This window comes from Notothenia rossii, assembly GCF_949606895.1.
Source record: "Notothenia rossii genome assembly, contig: scaffold_389, whole genome shotgun sequence".
NCBI classification, from domain to species: domain Eukaryota; kingdom Metazoa; phylum Chordata; class Actinopteri; order Perciformes; family Nototheniidae; genus Notothenia; species Notothenia rossii.
The window spans coordinates 509-26,331 of record NW_027639885.1 but is presented as its reverse complement, the minus strand read 5'-3'; the positions used below and the strand labels follow the sequence as shown (position 1 = coordinate 26,331).

General features: G+C 43.5%; 1 protein-coding gene across 1 annotated transcript; it reads right to left on the bottom strand.

Annotated features, from left to right (window-relative positions):
* Positions 1 to 7,696: 7,696 nt before the first annotated feature.
* On the bottom strand, positions 7,697 to 24,635 carry LOC307027299 (vascular cell adhesion protein 1-like). The gene is made up of 15 exons (XM_079695521.1): positions 23,811 to 24,635; positions 22,897 to 23,163; positions 21,951 to 22,214; positions 21,683 to 21,770; positions 21,537 to 21,585; positions 21,225 to 21,302; positions 13,211 to 13,248; positions 13,054 to 13,133; positions 11,282 to 11,638; positions 10,833 to 11,039; positions 9,923 to 10,192; positions 9,365 to 9,625; positions 9,104 to 9,191; positions 8,958 to 9,006; positions 7,697 to 8,723 (listed from the first exon to the last, which is right to left on the bottom strand). Exons 1-15 carry the CDS (start codon positions 24,073 to 24,075, stop codon positions 8,640 to 8,642), a joined length of 2,445 nt encoding a protein of 814 aa, XP_079551647.1. The 5' UTR covers positions 24,076 to 24,635; the 3' UTR covers positions 7,697 to 8,639.
* Positions 24,636 to 25,823: the final 1,188 nt, after the last annotated feature.

Here is a 25,823-nt window from a genome sequence, read left to right as displayed (position 1 = left end):
TGCTACGTTAGCCACCGAAGCTAACAGCTGGCTCCCGTCACAATTGGACTACCTTATTACACCACTGGATTGTTTTTCCTGGCTCTGGGTGTGTTGATCGCTGCTCTGGACTCGGGTGAGTACGCTGTGTGTTTTGTGATGGTGATTGTGCCAACCTGGACCGACCTGTTGTGCGCCGTACATCAACAACAACAACACTCACTCTGTCTGGCTGCCCAGCCGGCGTTCTTGCGGGGAGCCTCCACTCCCCACCAGCTCGTCTACTGTTGGGTAGCTAGGTCCAGACATGGTGCCGCAGGGACGGTCTGGGGTAACCAACACCACACGCATCACTCACTCCAACACCTGGTCCACTGCTGCTTTCACATATCTCACTGCCTACCAACTCCTAGCCAATCAGTTAATAACCACTGCAAATACACTACCTTGGCTACTCTCATCTGCTGCTACCTTTCATCTGCTGCTTGGACTATCTCTCCCGCTGCTTCAGCCTACTACACCACCAACCTCTCGCCCTCTCATCTACACTGCTGCTGACCTCCACAGCCTCAACAACAACCATCGTCTCCCTGCTGCTACTGCCACCGCAGCTAGCGCCGCTGGGATCCTCCGCCGACGCCGCTACATCCACCGGGGCGCTGGCCTCCCCCGCAACCGACACCTCCCTGACGGTTCACCCATCCCCTCACTCTGGACTATCCCCCACCCCCCCGCCATCCCCATCCACCGCACTGCCAACCTCAACAACCTTTGTACCCCCTCCCCTGCTCCACCATCCATCTCCCTCGCACTCCTGAACTGCCGCTCCCTCTCCAACAAATCACCTGTTATACACGAACTGCTACTGGACAATAACATTGATCTGCTTCTCCTCTGTGAAACATGGCAACAGCCCCTGGACTTCTACGCTCTCAACCAAGCCACTCCCTCCAACTACAGTTTCACTGCCAGACCCCGCCTCTCCGGGCGCGGGGGTGGTCTCGCTGTTCTCCACAAACAATCCCTACACATCACTGAACTGAACCTCAACCTCCCACCTATCTCATCCTTTGAACATCTTGCTTTCTCCCTCCCCAACTCTATCACTACTGTTCTAATCTACCGTCCCCCGAAGCCACACCCCTCTTTCCTCTCTGAACTGTCTGAACTACTCACCATTGCATCCTCTCTATCTTCCCACCTCCTACTTACCGGCGACTTCAACATCCACATGGATCAGCCCAATGCCCCCCTGACATCTGACTTCCTCTCCCTCCTTGACTGCTTCCACCTCACCCAACACATTGACTTCCCCACCCATACCAAAGGCCACATTCTGGACTTAGTCTGCTCCTCCTTTCTACCATTATCTAACCCCCAGCCCCTCCCCTTCCCACTCTCTGATCATCTCTGCATCCTCTTCTCCGCCCCTCTACCCTCCCCCCACAACCCCAAAAAACGCACCATCTCCTACCGCAACATCAAGGCAGTCAACCCCCTCACGCTCTCCCAGCTCATATCCTCTGCCTTCCCGCCCGACTCTGCCCCCTCTTCCCCTGACGACTATGCCACCACACTCAACTCAATTCTCTCTGACTCCCTCGACTCTCTGGCCCCCTGGAAAACCTCCTCTGTTTCATTCACCAACCCCGCCCCCTGGTACACCCCGGAACTCCGTACCATGAAACAGACCGGCCGTCAACTTGAAAGATTGTTCAAACGAACCCACCTCACCGTCCACGCCGAAGCCTATAAAGTTCACATCTCCTCCTACCGTGATGCTCTCCAAGCCGCCAAATCTGCCCACTTCTCCACCCTCATCGACAGCACCAACCGGAACCCCCGCATCCTGTTTTCCACCATCAATAAATTGCTCCAGCCACCTGACATCAATCCACCCTCCTCCCCTGACCTATGCAACTCCTTCCTCCTCGCCTTCAACAACAAAGTTTCACAAATCAACAGCTCCCTAACTGCCATGACCACTATCTCCTCCAACCCCCACGCCCCCCCTCCTCTCCCAGTCCACCCGCCCTTCCCTCCCCTCACTGCCTTCTCTCCTGTTGACTCCTCCCACATCCTAGCCATCATCACCTCATCCAAAACAACCATCTGCTTTCTTGACCCCCTCCCTACGACCCTAACTAAGGCCTGCCTCCCTGTCCTCATCCCCCACCTCACCACCCTCTTCAACCAATCTCTATCCCTTGGTCTTGTTCCCTCCATCTACAAACTTGCCTCCATCACCCCCATCCTCAAAAAGCCCACCCTTGACCCAGCCAACCTCTCCAACTACCGCCCCATCTCCAACCTGCCATTCCTCTCCAAAACACTGGAGCGTATTGTCGCCACCCAGCTCCACACCCACCTCCAGTCCAACAACCTCTATGAACCCCTCCAGTCTGGTTTTCGCCCACTCCACAGCACTGAAACAGCCCTGGTCAAAGTAATCAACGATCTCCTCTCCTCTGCAGACTCCGGTGCCCTCAACATCCTGCTACTACTAGACCTCAGCGCAGCCTTTGACACTGTGAATCACTCAATCCTCCTACAAAGGCTGCGCCAACAGGGTGTTGAGGGCTCCGCTCTCGACTGGCTCACCTCCTACCTCACCGACAGGCAACAATTCATCTCCCTCTCTGGCCACACATCCGCCCTCTCCCCAGTCACACAGGGGGTCCCCCAGGGCTCAGTCCTCGGCCCCCTCCTCTTCATCTGCTATCTTTTCCCCCTTGGTCACATTATTCGCAACCTCAACCTTGATTTCCACTGTTACGCCGATGACACCCAGATCTACATCACCACCAAATCCCCTCACAACCCTCCCCTCACCCATATCGAAACCTGCATCTCTTCAATAAAAACATGGCTGACTCACAATTTCCTTAAACTCAACAGTGATAAAACAGAGCTACTCATCATAGGCACCAGATCAACCCTCAATAAAACAGGACCCATTTCACTCACCATTGAGAATTCGACCATCACCCCCTCCCCCCTGGCACGCAATCTTGGCGTTATCCTGGACCCCACCCTCTCCTTTGACCCCCATGTCAGCTCCATCATCAAGATCTCCTACTTCCACCTCCGCCGCATTGCCAAAATCAAACACTACCTCCCCCCCCGTGCTGCTGAATCCCTCATCCATGCCTTCATCACCTCCCGCCTCGACTATTGCAACGCCCTCCTCACTGGCATCTCCTCCCATTCCCTCCATAGACTCCAAATGGTACAAAACTCTGCTGCCCGCCTCCTCACCCACACCCGGACCCGTGAACACATCACTCCCGTTCTCCGCTCTCTTCACTGGCTCCCCATCAAACAACGCATCATCTTCAAAACACTCCTCCTCACCTATAAAGCCCTTCACCACCTAGCCCCCCCCTACCTCTCTGACCTCCTCATCCCCTACAACCCCCCCCGAGCCCTCCGATCCTCCTCCACTCTCTCCCTCACAGTACCACCATCAAGACTCAAAACATTTGGCAACAGAGCATTCTCCAGATCAGCACCCCGCCTCTGGAACTCCCTCCCCCAATCTGTCCGCCACTCTCCCACACTGTCTACCTTCAAAACCCAGCTGAAAACATACCTCTTCTCCCAAGCCTTCAACTTACCCTACCCCCCAACCCACTGACTTCACTCACACCCCACGCTGTATCTCTTATTCACCCCACGCTGCATCTCTTATTCATACATTCATCAACTTTTTCTTTCCTCTTTTCCATTATGTTGTCTCTTGCTCGTTGTCCTATGCTTGCTCCCCCCCTGTGTTGTCCTCTGCCTGTTCATGTAATGTTCATGTTCAATTTTCTTGTCCAATATGTTGTCTTCTGCCTGTTCACCCCCTTTCTGTACTTTTAATTTTTTTTTTGTAAGCGACTTTGGGTTATTGAAAAGCGCTATATAAATAAAAGTTATTATTATTATTATTATTATTAGAATGCTGCGTGGGGTCTGGGTGCCGTGTTGGAGGACGTTGGGGGTCCGCTGCTCCGCCCTTTGAGGCTCGAGGAGCGGACAGTGAGCTGGATTACTGGTGTCGGGAAAGAACCAGAAAAGCATGACATGGGACCTTTAAGATCCCCCACTAGAGGACAGTGAAACATCAGATACTGAATCAGGACCCTGAAACCACATCTTTCTAAAATCAAACACTGATAGATATTTAACATTTTATGAGTAAATCTAAATGTTAGCATTTTACCTGACATTAACATTAGTGATCACAGACAGCATATTAGACAAAAGGTTCACACTGGTGACCAACACCACTGACATATTGCATCAGCATCAAACTCTTTTGAACAATCAGAATCAGAAACAGGTTTATCACCAGGTAGGTTTACACGTACGAGGAATTTGAATTGGTGTCATGGTGCATACAAACAAGAATTAAAAACTCAAGTAGAGAACTAGAAAAATATCAAAAATAATTAAAAGTATAGTAAAATATAACAGTATTTATAACGACAATAACGAACGTTGCACAAGCTTTAACCAATGCACTTTTCACTAGCAAGGACCAGGTCACACGTATGGGTCAGGTAAAGATTTGTTCCAGGCAGTTTTGTGCGTTAAGCTCTGACGGATGGAAAGGTCAAACGGTAAAGACACATAAGGGATGTTATCTGTTGGCTGAGGACGTCTTGAAGTCCAGGCAGAGCCAGACTCAGTTTAGGGGTTTAGGGGTTTTCTCTCAGCTGCTCTGAATATGAGCTCCTGAATGAGATGCAAGTTTGAACCAGATTCAAAAGAAAGAGTTGAGGGGAGACAGGAAGAGAGGATGAAGGGATGTACAAATGAAGGGATGAATGGAAATGGGAGCGAGGGTTTAGTTGATGAGGGAGAAAGGAATGAAGGGATGAATTCATGTGGGGATGAAGGTCAAATGAATGTTGGGAGGGAGGAGTGAAGGGAAGAAGGAAGGATGAGATGAAGGAAGGAAGTGATAAAGGGAAGTAAAAAAAGGAAGGATGTTTAGATGAAGGCTCGTGGAAAAGAAGGATAGGAGGTTTAGGAATGAGTTAGGGAAAGAGGAAAGGGATATAGAGGTCAAGGTTCAAATGAGGGAGGGATGAGGGGATGTAGGGAGGGATGAGGGGATGTAGGGAGGGATGAATGAGCGTACACAGGATGAAGAGAGGGAGGCATGGAGGGTTAAGGAAGTAGAGAGGAAGGGATGTTTGGATGCAGTAATGGAAGGAAGGGATGGATCAATGGATGAAGGGATGAAGGAAAGATTGGATGAACAGATCTAGGGAGGGGGGATAAAGGGATGAACTGCTGGATGAACAAAAGTAAAGGAGGAAGAGAGGGTTGAACTGAAGAAGGGAGGACTAGATGTGGGAATGAAGGGTCCAATGTATTTAGGGATGGAGGTTAAACCTCCTATCATTCAGAGTACACACAACACAACTGTGACGTTACCACCAGCACTGCCACTGGATCTGATAGATCAGATCAGATCTATCAGATCAGATTAGATCAGATCAGATCTATCAGATCAGATCAGATTAGATTAGATCAGATCTATCAGATCACATCAGATCAGATCTATCAGATCAGATCAGATCAGATTAGATCAGATTAGATCAGATCAGATTAGATCTATCAGATCAGATCAGATCAGAACAGATCAGATTAGATCAGATCAGATCAGATCAATCAGATCAGATCTGAAGTACTTTATTGATCCCAATGTGGGAAACGTTTTCGTTGCAGCAGCATAAAACGACACGGCATTGAACATTAGAGAAATTAAAAGACTATAAACAAACCAACATGTAAACATCTCAAATAGAAGTAAAATATATATTATACATTAAGTGAGTAAAGAATGGATTATATTCAATGCAGCTTACAGAACGGTTGGTGATGAGTGGGGATGGTAAGATGATCAAACCAGGATGAGTGGAAGGAGCAGCAGGGGGTAGACTCATGTGAAAGAGGTCAGTGAGGTAAGTGGTGGTGGTGAGGCTGTGGAGGGCTTTGAAGGTGAGTCAAAGGTTGTTGTAGTACATTTTCTGTATTGAAAAGGGAGCCGGCCAATGATTGGTCAGAGGACTCTGTGCGGGTAATGATGTGAGTTCTGAATGATTTGGAGCTCGTGGAAGAGATTGGTGAATCGCCGGATAGGAAACCCTTGCTATCGTAAATACAGGATGTGAAAGATACATGGACTCAGACTTCATTGAGACAGAGATGGAGGTGGATTCTGGAAATGTTGCGTAGGTGGAAGAATGAAGTCTGGGTGATGTTTCTTATGTTTGGTGCATGAGAGAGCGTGGTTCTAAGGTGACCCCAAGGCTTTTGACTTGCCTGGAGAAAGAGAAGCGATCAATGGTTAGGTTAGGGGGGGTAAAGGTTTGACATGGAGAGGTTGGTTTTAGAGCCAATGAGGACGGTATTGGTTTAGCTGCCACTGAGTTCCTGCTCATCCAGCTCCTGATGTCCTGGCAGCAGGGTAGTGTTGCGTTTGGTGGACATGTGGACCTGTTTATCATCGGCATAGCAGTGAAAGTGGACAACATGGTGAAGGCGGTAGATGATGAACAAGAGTGGACCCAACACTGACCCCTGGAGGATAACTCGAGGAACAGCAGAGCAGCTTGACCTGTGATCGCTCATTTGGACAGATGGTTGTCTGACTTTGGGATCAGCTATACATGTTAATGTTAGTTGGTCTGAGGTTTGCAGAGGATTGCAGCCAGGACTGAAAACTCAAAAGTCCGACATTATAAAATCAAACAAATAAATAAACACAAGGATACTGATGTGTTGTTGTTGAGTAAATAACAGTGTGGTTCAGAAAGGAATACAACATTAGAAGGAAAAAACGATGAACACAGATTTCAGTTTTCTGAGCCCCTGCTCTCCCCATAACTGACGGCAACAACAGTCCTACATTATTCAATTAAAATAAAGAAGTAAAAACAATAAGTGTGGCTTGATACTGAGTTAGAGAAAGGTTGATAAACGCTGTGAGCTGGATCTAAGGAGAGCATCCCAACTCGTCTATTACCAGCGTTCAGGGAGCTCCATGCAAGTCAATGGGACTCCCTGATGGTTGGAAATCGAGGCTGAAGGGCCCCACTGCGTTTGATAGTGACGCCAAGGGATCCTGACATAACGTCACTATAGGACGAGTTGGGAGAGAGAATGTGTTGCAATATGGGAGATATGCAAAAGCATCATTTATTAGATTTGTTTTTGTATTGCTAGCTAATAATTAAACTTTATATACCACAAATGAATGAAAAGTGAAACCTAGATCTTTGAAGTGGTCTTTTCCAAACACTCGTCCCATGGTCCTTCACTTGTTGAAGAGCTGGCTGTTGATTCATTCTGATTTGAATCTTACACAGTAACATCTAACAAGCTCTTCTTCCAGTGAGCTCATGTTTCATTTGGTGAAAATCTAAACTGTACATGGAGGGAAAGGTGATGTGTTGAGGCTCTCTCTGTTTTGAATAGACCTGATTGGCTCTCAGCCAGGAGGACAGTTATTAACCAAGACACTGTGTGACAGTTTACTTATTTAGGTTCTTTGGGGTGCCAGTCAGGTCTCTCTCCTGACGTTTGAAATGTGGCTAGTCAGTCAGTTTTAGTAAGTCTGCACAAAGGTGTAAACATCTCACTGCAAACACCCAACATTGAATGACATTAGAAAATATAAGAAAGGACACAAATCAAAATTATAATCACAAATAGCAAGTGTATTTTTGAATACCCCACAAACAATCAAACAATTAGTCTTCCCACAGTTCAATGTTAAATCCAAAACGTTCCACTTCGGGTTTTCTTCAAAATAAATAAAACAGTCAATTTACCACGGGAGAATGTCAGTCATTTTTAGCAATCCAGTCGGTTTTGAAAATCCAGTCCTGGTTTTGAAGGTGGTTGGGAGATGACCGGCTCCTTTCACTTTTGTAAACAATAATCCGGGAAGTGAAGCGACAGAAGGGTATGATGACGGTGGACGGTGGATCAGACAACGGTAACACGGACTTTAAACGACCTAACTGCTGGTCTCTAAACAGATGAGCGTGTTGCTCCACCGATCACTCTTGCTGCACACACCTTTCCCTTCCTGCTCCGTCTGATTAAATAGGGGGAAAAGGAAATGGAGGCGCCAACCAACAGCGAATCCCTGGCTGGGTGGGCGTTACCGTGAGTGACTACCGGTCCCATAAAAAACCCGGTTGTTACAACTGACGAGGATTTATCAAAGTTATTTATTATGTGGAATTCAAAAATACAATTTGACTTGACTTTTGTTAAATCAACAACTCTGCATATAACAGATAAGCATGTACACATAGCTGAAGCAGTAATATAGAGCTCCTGACCACCAGCTGGTCTTAACGATGAATCATGTTTGAAACCTGGACGTGATTCACTTCAAGCTCATTCTCTGAACCTACAAGCTGCTGCTGCTGAAAACTGACAATAGAAACGTTAAGAGTTGAAGGTGAATATATCCACTTCCCCCACATCCTGCACAGCCTCGCTCTCCTCAGGGACATCTCAACGTCCTCCTTCTTTGTTTCCATCAGGTGAGCGTCTGAAGAGAATCAGAGACTTTGTGTTACAGCTGGAGCTGTGACTCTCAGTGTGGAGTGGGCCTGTTTGATCTGAGGCTCTAACCTGAGTGGACTTCACACCATGTCTCCCTGCTCCTCTGAGTCCTCTGTCTGGGCTGCAGTGTGTGAGTCGTTCTCATACTCAGGGTCAGAGTCCAACTGATGAAGAGAGAGAAGACATCATCAGACCCTCGTTCATGAAACCTGCACAAACTTTAAGAACTTATAAAACATTTTTCACATTTTAAAGTTGATGCAAATTATTTCTTGGCTAAATTCATTTTCAACTCAGGAAGTTGTCTTTAATCACAAGTTCTCTTCACATTGCATTTATGAGCCACAGGATAGCTTTGAGGAAGGGGAAGTGTTGTCAGGAGGTCCGCTCTCTCTCACCTCTATCTCTTCAGGTGCTTCAGTGGTGGAGCGCAGAGCTTTCTTCTTCCTGGATTATCAACAACAACAAATACAGAGTTGATTTCATAACAGGAAACTAGAAGATGTTAGAAGGAATGTGAAGTGATGGATTTATATGGTTGTACCTCGTCCACAGACTCAGGAGAAACACAGGAATCAGCATCAAGACCCCCAGAGTCGTCCTGATGATATTCACCATCATTGGTGAACTCCCTAGAACATGAACACATGTGTGATACTTCTAAATATAGATTGATGAATCACATAGTCAGTGTGATCCACCTCTGACACCATGGAGGTTCCTCCCTGAACACTGACATGTTGAATATGCTTGGGTTGCTTCAGATTACAAAGTGAATCAGGTCTGGTGACTGTAGAGAACTTACTTGTTCCAACACTCAGATGAAAGGTGGAGTTACTTCGTCCTAACTGGTTCTGGGCTCCACAGGAATAACTCCCACTGTGTTCAGCTCTGAGATCAGTGATGGTGAAGATCTGTCCTGAAGCTTTAGGAGAGTCTCCATCCTCCTTGAACCAGGTGTAGCTAGCTGCTGGGTTAGCATCACTGCTACAGGTCAGAGTCACTGAGCTGCCCTCCTGTATCTCAGCAGAGGGACTCACGGACACAGAGGGAGGCTTTGGAGAGTCTGGAGGAGAAGTGTTACAGAGATAATCTAGGTTAAGGATGTGTTCCTGCAGAAGATTTGGTATTTGTATTTTAAATGTAAGTAGCTGTGTACATCAGCATGTTAGACTTTGAAGGTGCGCTGAGAAATGGATGTTACATTAGGGTTCCTAAAACTCCTCAAATCTGTTGAAGTTGTTCATGAACTTGAGCACACTGAATGTGGAGCAAGCAGAGCTGAAGAAAGAAGTGATGAGAAGTGGAATCTTCTCCTGGAAGACTGGACAGGTTTAACCTTTAAAGAAACAGTTTGACTCACATTTCACATCAACAGAGATCACTTCTGATCTATTCCCCCCCAGCTCGTTCTCAGCTCTACAGAAATACTGTCCAGAGTCAGAGGACTGGATGGAGCTGAGGACAAGCTGTGTTTTGTTAGTGAGAGGAGGAAGTTCCTGATTTCCATCCTCCTTGTACCAGGTGTAGTTAGCTGCTGGGTTAGCATCACTGCTACAGCTCAGAGTCACTGAGCTGCCCTCCTGTATCTCAGCAGAGGGACTCACGGACACAGAGGGAGCCTTTGGAGGATCTGGAGGAGAAATTAACATTAATATTTAAATATCAGAATATTTAAAATCACATGATTTTCTATCTAAAATATTTATTTTACTTGTGTCATGTATTGTTGTAATGTGGAGCTGGAGCTGTCTAATCATTTAAACTCATGTTTGAACGGACAGCCAATCACAAGTGTTTAACATGTGAGTCTCTAGTTTGTAACGACTGGTTCTTCTCTTCATAAGCTGTGCTGCAGGTGCTGTTTGTACTGAGCATGCAACATCCAGATGTTTTCATCTTTCATCTTTCACTGTGAACAACATGCAGAACAATCTAAAGCTCACCTCCTTTGTTTCCTTAGGGCACTTTCAGTTATGAAGTTCACCTGGTTTTACTATTTCACTTGTTCTAGATTTAGTTTTTTTAATTGCTAAGAGATGATTTGCCTAATTTATTCTTACATTTCTTTTGTAGATGTTCTTGGTGCGTATAGGATTTTCCTTTTGTTGTTTACTGCATGTTGCTTTTATTATATTTATGAACAGGTCACAGCTAAGTTTTAGTTTTTTTTCTACTGCTGTCTCCATATGCAGATGATCCACACTGCAGGGAGGTTATCTCTGAAGTTGAATTGCATTGTAATGTCAGTGTGTGTGTAGTGGTGAACTCACACACTGCAGGAGAGGGGAAGTCCTCATGTCCTTTCAGAGCACAGGAATATCTGTCTGTTTCACCAAATGGGACTAAACGAGTAGAAGATGTTCCTGACTGAGATATCAAGTTCTTGTACCAGACATAAGGACCAGAGGGTACTCGACACCTGCTCTGACACGTCAGCTCTACCTGGTTATCTTTGTGTTTAACCTGCACCTTGAAACCTGGATTTGTGAAGAAAGAACAGGAATGATATTTCAGATAAAAACTGTCAACATGCATTCAATACAATACAGCTTTATTTAGAGAGCACTTTCAAACCTCCAGACAAAGTGCTGTTCAGTCAGACCAACAACACATACAAACAGATCACACAGCTCAGCTCTCACACCACGAAACAACATTTATATGATTGTTTTCTAGATTTTGAACATTTGTAAATGATACACATGAATGAAAGCTTTACCTGTGACAGACAAAGTGACTCCAGGTGAACCAAACATTTTACCACCTGGTTGGTTTGTTTCAAACCTGAACCAGTACTTAGCTGAGTCGCTCCCTGTCAGGTTTCTGATTCTCAGAGTGCAGGTGTTGGTTTCACAGAGATTCTCTAAACGACCTCCATGCTCTGAGACTGTTTTCAGATCTACAGGTTTACCATCTTTCCATTTAGTGAACCAGAGCTTTCTCTCCACGATGGTATCCCTGCCTCCCCATGGAGATGGGTATGTGTAGGTGCAGCTTATCTTCACTGTTGATCCGTTCACTGCACAGATCTCAGTAGAAGTGTAAGTCACTCCCCAGTCATCCTGACCCTGAACCACTGAAACACAGAGCACACCAGAAACTAGAATCAAAGTTAAAAACTTAAAGTCAACAATTAGTTACTAAGAAACATCGAATCATAATACAAATGTAATTTCAGGATGATGTAACCCGGACAAGCCTCAAGACCCCTCATTATAAGAAACATATTCTAACCATGCAACGTGTAATTAGCTAAAGCTTTGCTGTTTATTGATATCAGACAATGATATCAATAAACAGATTATTCAATTATTAATTAAATATTTCGTTTTGTTACATTCATTTGTTTAGTACTGTATCATGTCTGTATCACCTTTTGTTTCATTTGTAATAAACTAAACTAAACATCTACGGTATGTAACGAGAACTGAATATAGATCTGTGTGAGGTTGATCATATGTATCATTGTTAAGATCATATGTCCTACTGCTATGTGTTTCCAAGTTTCCAGAAACAAAGTGTTTTCAAATTGCTTAAAAAGAGCCGTTTATGAGTCAACAAATAAAGATTGAGTTACATTTGACACAGTTTTGTGGGAAAGAGCAGAAGAGCACGTTAACTCCCATCTGAACTCCCTCTGAGGCACTTCATACCGGATGCATTTATACCGTATGACTTATTGTAGCGTTATATCTGAATGATGCCAGGTCCAAAAACAAACTGTTAGCTCAGTATTTCAGCGTCAGTGCTGTGGAGGATTGGTGGATGCCTTCATATACATTAACAGTGAATGATTAGCATATTCATTAGAACAGTGTGTGGCTCTCGCTCCAGTTCCCTCTCTGTCCGCTCTGTGGTCAGGTTGCTGCTGAGGTCAGAGTTAACAATAAGTATGAAAGCAGAACACTGAGGCGTGAGCAGCTTCTGACATACAGATAAGAAAAAGAAGAAGAACGCTTTTAACTCAGAGCGGGGGAATATAACAGTGAGGTCAGAGAGGAGGGAAGGAACTAGAAGGGTTCGGTGCAGAGGTATGGCGACATAAGAGAAGTTCAGAGACAGTAATGACTTCTGAGAAAACATCCCTCGAAAACACTCAAACTTCATGTAAACGATAAAGTTCATCTTAACAAAGAACAAAGCTAAATGTTAGAACTTGGTGAGGAGGGAACAATATTCTCAGTTTGAAGCGTATACAAGTTGTGAGCACACAGTTACTTTATAAAAAAGATAAGTGCAATCCACGTCGACCAACAGAGGAAATATATTTGTACGAATATCCTTTACGAGTAACACTCAAGAACTACTTTCAAAACATTGACGTGTTTCAACAAAACTAGACAAAACATGTATTTGGAATATTTCTGGAAAGTTTTCATTTCATCCAACTCTGATCCACTTATCTCCACAAATCACCTGCTTTTACAAGTCCCACATTTTCCCAGAATCCCCTCTGTTCCTGTGATGAAAGTGAGTGTAGATGTACAGTACCTGACACAGAGAGCAGGAAGACGACTAATCCACTGGCTGCTGCAGTTAGACTCATAGCTGCTGCTCTCATCTCTGTGAGACTATACAACATGTCAGATTAAATCATGTTCACAGGAGGTTTACAGAATCATTCCATCAATAAACTGTTTCTACTCACAGTGAAGGAGGAGCGATGTGTTCAAAGATGCCTTTCCCCTGTAGCAATGAGCCGAAGACGGATATCAGGCTGGTAAGAGATTAACTTCCTCTTTAGACGATTCATATGCATGAAGAGCCAAACCCCAGTAACACCCACTACACAAAGAAGTGTTGTTGTTTTAAAAAAGTATACACGTCAAAAGAGACTACGGTTGAACATTTATTTCACTGCCAATATAACACTTGACAACTGAAAAGAACATTATCGACTATCAACGGTGCAGCCGGTCCAACGCACCGGGGCCCAGAGCCGGCCGGAGACCCATGCAAAAGAAAAATATATATATTCTTTAAAACAATTGTTTTGGGGCCCCAATGGCATTGAACGGTTCACGCAGTCTTCAAAGTAACCAAGCAACCTACATTAATTTGTAATTTTCATGTCATGTGATACGTTTGATCAACCTGTCCTGTAGCTAGCAGCAGCAGCAGCAAGTTCTTCAGCATTATACAAAATGTAATAGCTTCTATAATGTTTAGCAAACCAAAGCACACGAGCGGCGCTCAAAGTAGAAAGGACAAGAGAGAGTGTATGTCTGTGCGTGTGTGAGCGCATCAGCGTGCCCTTATGTTTGGGCCGAAAGGGGGGGTTCGGGGGGCCCAAAGCAATATTTGCACCGGGGCCAATCACAACCTTGTTACGCCACTGGAGAGGAGTAAAACATGTAATCTCTGTGAGCACTAAGGACGTCACACAGTCTGCAGGTGCAGTGAAGGAGCAGGAATGCATTCACCTGTGAACCATGAGGCAGCTTCACTGAACAGGATCAAGAGCAAAGTATTGATTATGAGAGAGGATGGATATTACATGTCTTTGTTCTTGGTGGTTCTTATCTCTGTGGTCAGGTTGCATTTGCTTGCAGAGAAATGCAGAACTTTGAGACGTGGGAAACGTTCATGCCTGCCAACATGAACCACTCACACACGGACTGGAGGACAGACAATGTTTGAGATGATGTTGATTAGAAAACAATAGCTTCAATTACTTTGGCTTGTTTAGGTGGATCAGTTGGAAAAGCAGTGTGCAGAGACGTCTTAAAGGGGACCTATCATGCAAAATGCACTTTGTGATGTCTTCTCTACATCACCATGTGGAACTCAGCCTGAGAAAAGATAAGGCTGACTGAGTGTGTGTGAGGAGATCCACGGATTCTTCCATTTGGTCGTCGTTACGTCACTTAAACCAGGAAGAGAAAAATGGAAAAAAAGAAATGTCCAACGAGGCGTTCTGGGGCAGCACAGACAGGTCTTCTCTGTGTTAGAGTTTTTGACTCTGCAGACCGTTCACATGCAGAAGAACCTTCATAACACACAAGGGGACGGGTCAGAACCGGAAAAGCATGACATAGGACCTTTAAGATCCCCCACTAGAGGACAGTGAAACATCAGATACTGAATCAGGACCCTGAAACCACATCTTTCTAACATCAAACACTGATAGATATTTAACATTTTATGAGTAAATCTAAATGTTAGCATTTTACCTGACATTAACATTAGTGATCACAGACAGCATATTAGACAAAAGGTTCACACTGGTGACCAACACCACTGACATATTGCATCAGCATCAAACTCTTTAGAATAATCAGAAACAGGTTTATCACCAGGTAGGTTTACACGTACGAGGAATTTGAATAGATGTCATGGTGCATACAAACAAGAAATAAAAACTCAAGTAGAGAACTAGAAAAATATAAAAAATAATAAAAAATATAGTAAAATATAATTAAGCAATAACTCACGACAGGCCGTGGTATATGCTCATTATATCACAGCTAAGGGGCGTGGTTCAACCCCCTTAGCTGTGATATAATGAGCATATATCACGGCCTGAAGTGAACTATTGCTTTTATAAAACGGTTACCAAGTGTGGCAATATGAAAGAAAAATACACACTCTAATTTAAATAGTTTTTATTAGTAAATAATGATGTTCAAAATAAAATAGTCCCTCCGTTGCCTTCTACACAAAACATAGTGCAAGGTGGTTGCTATGCAACAACACTAACAGCTAGCGAACATATTAGACAGAGAGCGTTGATCCATTATTTGGCTGTTTATTTACATTAATGTGTATGTTGCTGTTTATTGTGCATCCACTGAAAAACTGTCCAGCATCAGTAGCATGGCTTACGTGGTCACTTGTATAGGTTGAGGTTGTTCGAGGCTGTTGCTTGGCGTGGCGAGAATATTGCTCCACTTTCTCCGGTCCCCGAGATTGGGCTTCCAGTAGCTCTGGAGAGAGCTTTCGCACCTGTGGCCACTAACGGTCATAATTTCTCTGCTTTGTTTCAAGACCCGCATCAGAAAGCTTTTGAATGGTGCTACTTTTCCAGTTGGTCTACCTGCTCTCCACGTAGCTCTGCATGTCGTCGTTTAGGTGCTTTTTTTTATGGAGATAGGCACTGCTCAATCCACTCCTCCATAGTAAGACCCCCCCGGAGGTCGAAGTTAATCTTAAATGTTTCCATTTTATGCTTTGTAAGTTTGTTTCGTAACGGAAGAAATTTAAATATATTTATAAAACTGACAAGTCAAAATCAAGCAATCTGATTGGTCGATAGCGTTTTTGCGGACCTCTTTGATTACAGATTTGAAAACATCGTTGCTTGCTTTAAAAGTAGCACAATTAATTATGTTAAACCTTCAAAAGTATCTAGATATCCCTGCCCTAATGCCAAAGGAACTGCACACTGAATATGTTTTGCCGTTTGATGTCTATGTCTGGACCGCTGCGTCAAAAAGGAGGGCTTCTGCCCCGTTACTTCTCCGCTGCCAGGGCCGTGGGAAGTAGGGGTGCTGAGGGTGCTGCAGCACCCCCTGGTGGAGGACAGGGGATCTGCACTTCCACAAGATATAATACCAAAAAAAACGAATTTTCAGCCTTGATGTAACAACATTCATAATTAAGTAAAGATAACACCCTTTTTTCAACCCGTTTAAATTTTCCATTTGCCCTGCACGATGGGCGCTGTAGTGATGAAAGTGAGGGATGTTGGCTTAGCAGGCGCCCGCATCTCACAGCCAAAGTGAGAGAGATAGAGAGAGGGGATACCGCGGGGATACGTTATCTCAGTGAGTCTCAAACGTTTTGATCACAATTTATGTAAACAAATATTTCCAAGGCACTCCTTTATAATTATTATGATAAATAAAAACAGGTTTGAAATCATTCCAATGTATACTATAGGACAGTAAACAAAAATATTGTTTAAAACTGGAGATTTCAAAATATGCATAAATAAATAGATGTTAACTGGTAAAATAAGATATAAATGAACAACACAAATAAAATAAGTTACATTTATTTGTTATTGGCTATGGTAGGTTATTGGAAATGTTCACATACTTATTTGATTAATAAAATGCAAACCAATCTGTTGTACCCTCTAGATCAGTCTAGTAATTGGGGGCTCAAAGTGTACCAGATTGAAGCATTTGACTTTAAAATGTTAAAAAAAAGTCCCCCGGACCCCCCTAGAGGATGTGAAGTCCACCCCTCCAATTAAAACATGTTATAATACTAAATACATTTGAAGCCTTGTTATATAAGCTGTCCACCATGTCAATATGTTTATCTTTTTCTAGTGTATTGGTCTTTTGCAGAGGTTTTTCATTGCCAGCTAAAATCTTGTCTATAGGGCAGCACATTGATCGGAACCAGCCCTGGTGTCATCCCCACAGCACCCCCCTTTTGAAACATGTTCCCACGGCTATGTCCGCTGCTTTCTTGTTCCAGTATGTTTGCTTTTCAGCCCAACGGTATACTGTTTTTCTCAGACGCGGAGGGATACTGACTTGTTGTGAAAAGTAACTTACAATTCTACCCGTGGTATACGCTCAGTATATCACGACTAAGAACCAATCAGATTGCTTGATTTGACTTGTCCGTTTTATAACAGTATTTATAACGACAGTAACGAACGTTGCACAAGCTTTAACCAATGCACTTTTCACTAGCAAGGACCAGGTCACACGTATGGGTCAGGTAAAGATTTGTTCCAGGCAGTTTTGTGCGTTAAGCTCTGACGGATGGAAAGGTCAAACGGTAAAGACACATAAGGGATGTTATCTGTTGGCCGAGGACGTCTTGAAGTCCAGGCAGAGCCAGACTCAGTTTAGGGGTTTAGGGGTTTTCTCTCAGCTGCTCTGAATATGAGCTCCTGAATGAGATGCAAGTTTGAACCAGATTCAAAAGAAAGAGTTGAGGGGAGACAGGAAGAGAGGATGAAGGGATGTAGAAATGAAGGGATGAATGGAAATGGGAGCGAGGGTTTAGTTGATGAGGGAGAAAGGAATGAAGGGATGAATTCATGTGGGGATGAAGGTCAAATGTATGTTGGGAGGGAGGAGTGAAGGGAAGAAGGAAGGAAGAGATGAAGGAAGGAAGTGATAAAGGGAAGTAAAAAAAGGAAGGATGTTTAGATGAAGGCTCGTGGAAAAGAAGGATAGGAGGTTTAGGAATAAGTTAGGGAAAGAGGAAAGGGATATAGAGGTCAAGGTTCAAATGAGGGAGGGATGAGGGGATGTAAGGAGCGATGAATGAGCGTACACAGGATGAAGAGAGGGAGGCATGGAGGGTTAAGGAAGTAGAGAGGAAGGGATGTTTGGATGCAGTAATGGAAGGAAGGGATGGATCAATGGATGAAGGGATGAAGGAAAGATTGGATGAACAGATGTAGGGAGGGGGGATAAAGGGATGAACTGCTGGATGAATAAAAGTAAAGGAGGAAGAGAGGGTTGAACTGAAGAAGGGAGGACTGGATGTGGGAATGAAGGGTCCAATGTATTTAGGGATGGAGGTTAAACCTCCTATCATTCAGAGTACACACAACACAACTGTGACGTTACCACCAGCACTGCCACTGGATCTGATAGATCAGATCAGATCAGATCAGTTCAGATCAGTTCAGATCAGAACAGATCAGATCAGAACAGATCAGATCAGATCAGATCAGATCAGAACAGATTAGATTAGATCAGATCAGAAGTACTTTATTGATCCCAATGTGGGAAACGTTTTCGTTGCAGCAGCATAAAACGACACGGCATTGAACATTAGAGAAATGAAAAGACTATAAACAAACCAACATGTAAACATCTCAAATAGAAGTAAAATATATATTATACATTAAGTGAGCAAAGAATGGATTATATTCAATGCAGCTTACAGAACGGTTGGTGATGAGTGGGGATGGTTAGATGATCAAACCAGGATGAGTGGAAGCAGCAGCAGGGGGTAGACTCATGTGAAAGAGGTCAGTGAGGTAAGTGGTGGTGGTGAGGCTGTGGAGGGCTTTGAAGGTGAGTCAAAGGTTGTTGTAGTACATTTTCTGTATTGAAAAGGGAGCCGGCCAATGATTGGTCAGAGGACTCTGTGCGGGTAATGATGTGAGTTCTGAATGATTTGGAGCTCGTGGAAGAGATTGGTGAATCGCCGGATAGGAAACCCTTGCTATCGTAAATACAGGATGTGAAAGATACATGGACTCAGACTTCATTGAGACAGAGATGGAGGTGGATTCTGGAAATGTTGCGTAGGTGGAAGAATGAAGTCTGGGTGATGTTTCTTATGTTTGGTGCATGAGAGAGCGTGGTTCTAAGGTGACCCCAAGGCTTTTGACTTGCCTGGAGAAAGAGAAGCGATCAATGGTTAGGTTAGGGGGGGTAAAGGTTTGACATGGAGAGGTTGGTTTTAGAGCCAATGAGAACGGTATTGGTTTAGCTGCCACTGAGTTCCTGCTCATCCAGCTCCTGATGTCCTGGCAGCAGGGTAGTGTTGGGTTTGGTGGACATGTGGACCTGTTTATCATCGGCATAGCAGTGAAAGTGGACAACATGGTGAAGGCGGTAGATGATGAACAAGAGTGGACCCAACACTGACCCCTGGAGGATAACTCGAGGAACAGCAGAGCAGCTTGACCTGTGATCGCTCATTTGGACAGATGGTTGTCTGACTTTGGGATCAGCTATACATGTTAATGTTAGTTGGTCTGAGGTTTGCAGAGGATTGCAGCCAGGACTGAAAACTCAAAAGTCCGACATTATAAAATCAAACAAATAAATAAACACAAGGATAATGATGTGTTGTTGTTGAGTAAATAACAGTGTGGTTTAGAAAGGAATACAACATTAGAAGGAAAAAACGATGAACACAGATTTCAGTTTTCTGAGCCTCTACTCTCCCCATAACTGACGGCAACAACAGTCCTACATTATTCAATTAAAATAAAGAAGTAAAAACAATAAGTGTGGCTTGATACTGAGTTAGAGAAAGGTTGATAAACGCTGTGAGCTGGATCTAAGGAGAGCATCCCAACTCGTCTATTACCAGCGTTCAGGGAGCTCCATGCAAGTCAATGGGACTCCCTGATGGTTGGAAATCGAAACTGAAGGGCCCCACTGCGTTTGATAGTGACGCCAAGGGATCCTGACATAACGTCACTATAGGACGAGTTGGGAGAGAGAATGTGTTGCAATATGGGAGATATGCAAAAGCATCATTTATTAGATTTGTTTTTGTATTGCTAGCTAATAATTAAACTTTATATACCACAAATGAATGAAAAGTGAAACCTAGATCTTTGAAGTGGTCTTTTCCAAACACTCGTCCCATGGTCCTTCACTTGTTGAAGAGCTGGCTGTTGATTCATTCTGATTTGAATCTTACACAGTAACATCTAACAAGGTCTTCTTCCAGTGAGCTCATGTTTCATTTTGTGAAAAACTAAACTGTACATGGAGGGAAAGGTGATGTGTTGAGGCTCTCTCTGTTTTGAATAGACCTGATTGGCTCTCAGCCAGGAGGACAGTTATTAACCAAGACACTGTGTGACAGTTGACTTATTTAGGTTCTTTGGGGTGCCAGTCAGGTCTCTCTCCTGACGTTTGAAATGTGGCTAGTCAGTCAGTTTTAGTAAGTCTGCACAAAGGTGTAAACATCTCACTGCAAACACCCAACATTGAATGACATTAGAAAATATAAGAAAGGACACAACTCAAAATTATAATCACAAATAGCAAGTGTATTTTTGAATACCCCACAAACAATCAAACAATTAGTCTCCCCACAGTTCAATGTTAAATCCAAAACGTTCCACTTCGGGTTTTCTTCAAAATAAATAAAACAGTCAATTTACCACGGGAGAATGTCAGTCATTTTTAGCAATCCAGTCGGTTTTGAAAATCCAGTCCTGGTTTTGAAGGTGGTTGGGAGATGACCGGCTCCTTTCACTTTTGTAAACAATAATCCGGGAAGTGAAGCGACAGAAGGGTATGATGACGGTGGACGGTGGATCAGACAACGGTAACACGGACTTTAAACGACCTAACTGCTGGTCTCTAAACAGATGAGCGTGTTGCTCCACCGATCACTCTTGCTGCACACCTTTCCCTTCCTGCTCCGTCTAATTAAATAGGGGGAAAAGGAAATGGAGGCGCCAACCAACAGCGAATCCCTGGCTGGGTGGGCGTTACCGTGAGTGACTACCGGTCCCATAAAAACCCCGGTTGTTACAACTGACGAGGATTTATCAAAGTTATTTATTATGTGGAATTCAAAAATACAATTTGACTAGACTTTTGTTAAATCAACAACTCTGCATATAACAGATAAGCATGTACACATAGCTGAAGCAGTAATATAGAGCTCCTGACCACCGGCTGGTCTTAACGATGAATCATGTTTGAAACCTGGACGTGATTCACTTCAAGCTCATTCTCTGAACCTACAAGCTGCTGCTGCTGAAAACTGACAATACAAACGTTAAGAGTTGAAGGTGAATATATCCACTTCCCCCACATCCTGCACAGCCTCGCTCTCCTCAGGGACATCTCAACGTCCTCCTTCTTTGTTTCCATCAGGTGAGCGTCTGAAGAGAATCAGAGACTTTGTGTTACAGCTGGAGCTGTGACTCTCAGTGTGGAGTGGGCCTGTTTGATCTGAGGCTCTAACCTGAGTGGACTTCACACCATGTCTTCCTGCTCCTCTGAGTCCTCTGTCTGTGCTGCAGTGTGTGAGACGTTCTGATACTCAGGGTCAGAGTCCAACTGATGAAGAGAGAGAAGACATCATCAGACCCTCGTTCATGAAACCTGCACAAACTTTAAGAACTTATAAAACATTTTTCATATTTTAAAGTTGATGCAGATTATTTCTTGGCTAAATTCATTTTCAACTCAGGAAGTTGTCTTTAATCACAAGTTCTCTTCTCATTGCATTTATGAGCCACAGGATAGCTTTGAGGAAGGGGAAGTGTTGTCAGGAGGTCCGCTCTCTCTCACCTCTATCTCTTCAGGTGCTTCAGTGGTGGAGCGCAGAGCTTTCTTCTTCCTGGATTATCAACAACAACAAATACAGAGTTGATTTCATAACAGGAAACTAGAAGATGTTAGAAGGAATGTGAAGTGATGGATTTATATGGTTGTACCTCGTCCACAGACTCAGGAGAAACACAGGAATCAGCATCAAGACCCCCAGACTCGTCCTGATGATATTCACCATCATTGGTGAACTCCCTAGAACATGAACACATGTGTGATACTTCTAACTATAGATTACAGATTGATGAATCACATAGTCAGTGTGATCCACCTCTGACACCATGGAGGTTCCTCCCTGAACACTGACATGTTGAATATGCTTGGGTTGCTTCAGATTACAAAGTGAATCAGGTCTGGTGACTGTAGAGAACTTACTTGTTCCAACACTCAGATGAAAGGTGGAGTTACTTCGTCCTAACTGGTTCTGGGCTCCACAGGAATAACTCCCACTGTGTTCAGCAGCTCTGAGATCAGTGATGGTGAAGATCTGTCCTGAAGCTTTTGGAGAGTCTTCATCCTCCTTGAACCAGGTGTAGCTAGCTGCTGGGTTAGCATCACTGCTACAGCTCAGAGTCACTGAGCTGCCCTCCTGTATCTCAGCAGAGGGACTCACTGACACAGCGGGAGGCTTTGGAGAGTCTGGAGGAGAAATTACATAAATCAAGGAAATGAGGATAGATTCACATTTTGAAATGATATGTTTGGGAGCATCTAAACGTAGCAGGCAGAGCTACAGGAAACAGGTCAGCTGGGTACTTGTTTTGTTCCAGCTACACATTTCTCTAAGTTGCTTTGTTGGAGTAATATTACAGTCACATCAATTTGGGTTTTCTTCAGAATACATTGGCAAAAATAATTAATACTTCTATTAAAGGAACATCATTTCTCAGAATGTGTTAATAGGTGATTCACCTCTTTAATATAATGTATCATATTGGACACTACTGTTGATGGCCTCCTAGAAACAGTCTAAACCTCTTGTCCTGTAAAGTTTACATTGTGTCAATGGGATTATTACAGGAAGGTTTATAAGAGCTTAGGTCATCTTAGTGTCATAGTGTTTGAAGTAGTTGAGAGTTTATCAAACATTTACCATAAACACAATGAATGACCTGAGAGCGACTGTAAATGTTAAAGTAACGAGCGTCTCATTCAGTAAGGCCTTACACTTTTTAAAACTCCTAAAATGTTCTGAAGTCTGTTCAGAGAATTACAGCAGGCTGTGAATGTGAAGCAAGAAGAGCTGAAGAAAGAGTGAGCGGTGACATCTTCTCCAGCCAAGAGAAGACAGATTAAAGCTCTGAAGCTATTCTTGACTCACATTTCACATCAACAGAGATGTTTGTAGATGTCTTCCCCAGCTCGTTCTCAGCTCTACAGAAATACTGTCCAGAGTCAGAGGACTGGATGGAGCTGAGGACAAGACGTGTTTTGTTAGTGAGAGGAGGAAGTTCCTGATTTCCATCCTCCTTGAACCAGGTGTAGCTAGCTGCTGGGTTAGCATCACTGCTACAGGTCAGAGTCACTGAGCTGCCCTCCTGTATCTCAGCAGAGGGACTCACGGACACAGAGGGAGGCTTTGGAGAGTCTGGAGGAGAAATTAACATTAATATTTAAATATCAGAATATTTAAAATCACATGATTTTCTATCTAAAATATTTATTTTAGATTTGTCTTGTGTCATGTATTGTTGAAATGTGGAGCTGGAGCTGTCTAATCATTTAAACTCATGTTTGAACGGACAGCCAATCACAAGTGTTTAACATGTGAGTCTCTAGTTTGTAACGACTGGTTCTTCTCTTCATAAGCTGTGCTGCAGGTGCTGTTTGTACTGAGCATGCAACATCCAGATGTTTTCATCTTTCATCTTTCACTGTGAACAACATGCAGAACAATCTAAAGCTCACCTCCTTTGTTTCCTCAGGGCACTTTCAGTTATGAAGTTCACCTGTTTTTACTATTTCACTTGTTCTTGATTTAGTTTTTTTAATTGCTAAGAGATGATTTGCCTAATTTATTCTTACATTTCTTTTGTAGATGTTCTTGGTGCGTATAGGATTTTCCTTTTGTTGTTTACTGCATGTTGCTTTTATTATATTTATGAACAGGTCACAGCTAAGTTTTAGTTTTTGTTCTACTGCTGTCTCCATATGCAGATGATCAACACTGCAGGGAGGTTATCTCTGAAGTTGAATTGCATTGTAATGTCAGTGTGTGTGTAGTGGTGAACTCACACACTGCAGGAGAGGGGAAGTCCTCATGTCCTTTCAGAGCACAGGAATATCTGTCTGTTCCACCAAATGGGACTAAACGAGTAGAAGATGTTCCTGACTGAGCTTTCAAGTTCTTGTACCAGACATAATGACCAGAGGGTACATCACACCTGCTCTGACACGTCAGCTCTACCTGGTTATCTTTGTGTTTAACCTGCACCTTGAAACCTGGATTTGTGAAGAAAGAACAGGAATGATATTTCAGATAAAAACTGTCAACATGCATTCAATACAATACAGCTTTATTTATAGAGCACTTTCAAACCTCCAGACACAAGTGCTGTTCAGTCAGACCAACAACACATACAAACAGATCACACAGCTCAGCTCTCACACCACGAAACAACATTTATATGATTGTTTTCTAGATTTAGAACATTTGGAAATGATACACATGAATGAAAGTGTTACCTGTGACAGACAAAGTGACTCCAGGTGAACCAGTGCATTTTCCACCTGGGTGGTTTGTTTCAAACCTGAACCAGTACTCAGCTGAGTCTCTCTCTGTCAGGTTTCTGATTCTCAGAGTGCAGGTGTTGGTTTCACAGAGATTCTCTACACGACCTGCATACTCTGAGTCTGTTTTCAGAATTACAGGTTTACCACCTTTCTTTTAGTGAACCAGAGCTTTCTCTCCACGATGGTAACCCTGCCTCTCCATGGAGATGGGTATGTGTAGGTGCAGCTTATCTCCACTGTTGATCCTTTCACTGCACAGATCTCAGTAGAAGTGTAAGTCACTCCCCAGTCATCCTGACCCTGAACCACTGAAACACAGAGCACACCAGAAACTAGAATCAAAGTTAAAAACTTAAAGTCAACAATTAGTTACTAAGAAACATGGCCTCATAATACAAATAATTTCAGGATGATGTAACCCGGACAAGCCTCAAGACCCCTCATTATAAGAAACATCTTCTAATCATGCAACGTGTAATTAGCTAAAGCTTTGCTGTTTATTGATATCAGACAATGATATCAATAAACAGATTATTCAATTATTAATTAAATATTTCGTTTTGTTACATTCATTTGTTTAGTACTGTATCATGTCTGTATCACCTTTTGTTTCATTTGTAATAAACTAAACTAAACATCTACGGTATGTAACGAGAACTGAATATAGATCTGTGTGAGGTTGATCATATGTATCATTGTTAAGATCATATGTCCTACTGCTATGTGTTTCCAAGTTTCCAGAAACAAAGTGTTTTCAAATTGCTTAAAAGAGCCGTTTATGAGTCAACAAATAAAGATTGAGTTACATTTGACACACTTTTGTGGGAAAGAGCAGAAGAGCACGTTAACTCCCATCTGAACTCCCTCTGAGGCACTTCCTACCGGCTGCATTTATACCGTATGACTTATTGTAGCGTTATATCTGAACGATGCCAGGTCCAAAAACAAACTGTTAGCTCAGTATTTCAGCGTCAGTGCTGTGGAGGATTGGTGGATGCCTTCATATACATTAACAGTGAATGATTAGCATATTCATGAGAACAGTGTGTGACTCTCGCTCCAGTTCCCTCTCTGTCCGCTCTGTGGTCAGGTTGCTGCTGAGGTCAGAGTTAACAATAAGTATGAAAGCAGAACACTGAGGCGTGAGCAGCTTCTGACATACAGATAAGAAAAAGAAGAAGAACGCTTTTAACTCAGAGAGGGGGAATATAACAGTGAGGTCAGAGAGGAGGGAAGGAACTAGAAGGGTTCGGTGCAGAGGTATGGCGACATAAGAGAAGTTCAGAGACAGTAATGACTTCTGAGAAAACATCCCTCGAAAACACTCAAACTTCATGTAAACGATAAAGGTCATCTGAACAAAGAACAAAGCTAAATGTTAGAACTTGGTGAGGAGGGAACAATATTCTCAGTTTGAAGCGTATACAAGTTGTGAGCACACAGTTACTTTATAAAAAAGATAAGTGCAATCCACGTCGACCAACAGAGGAAATATATTTGTACGAATATCCTTTA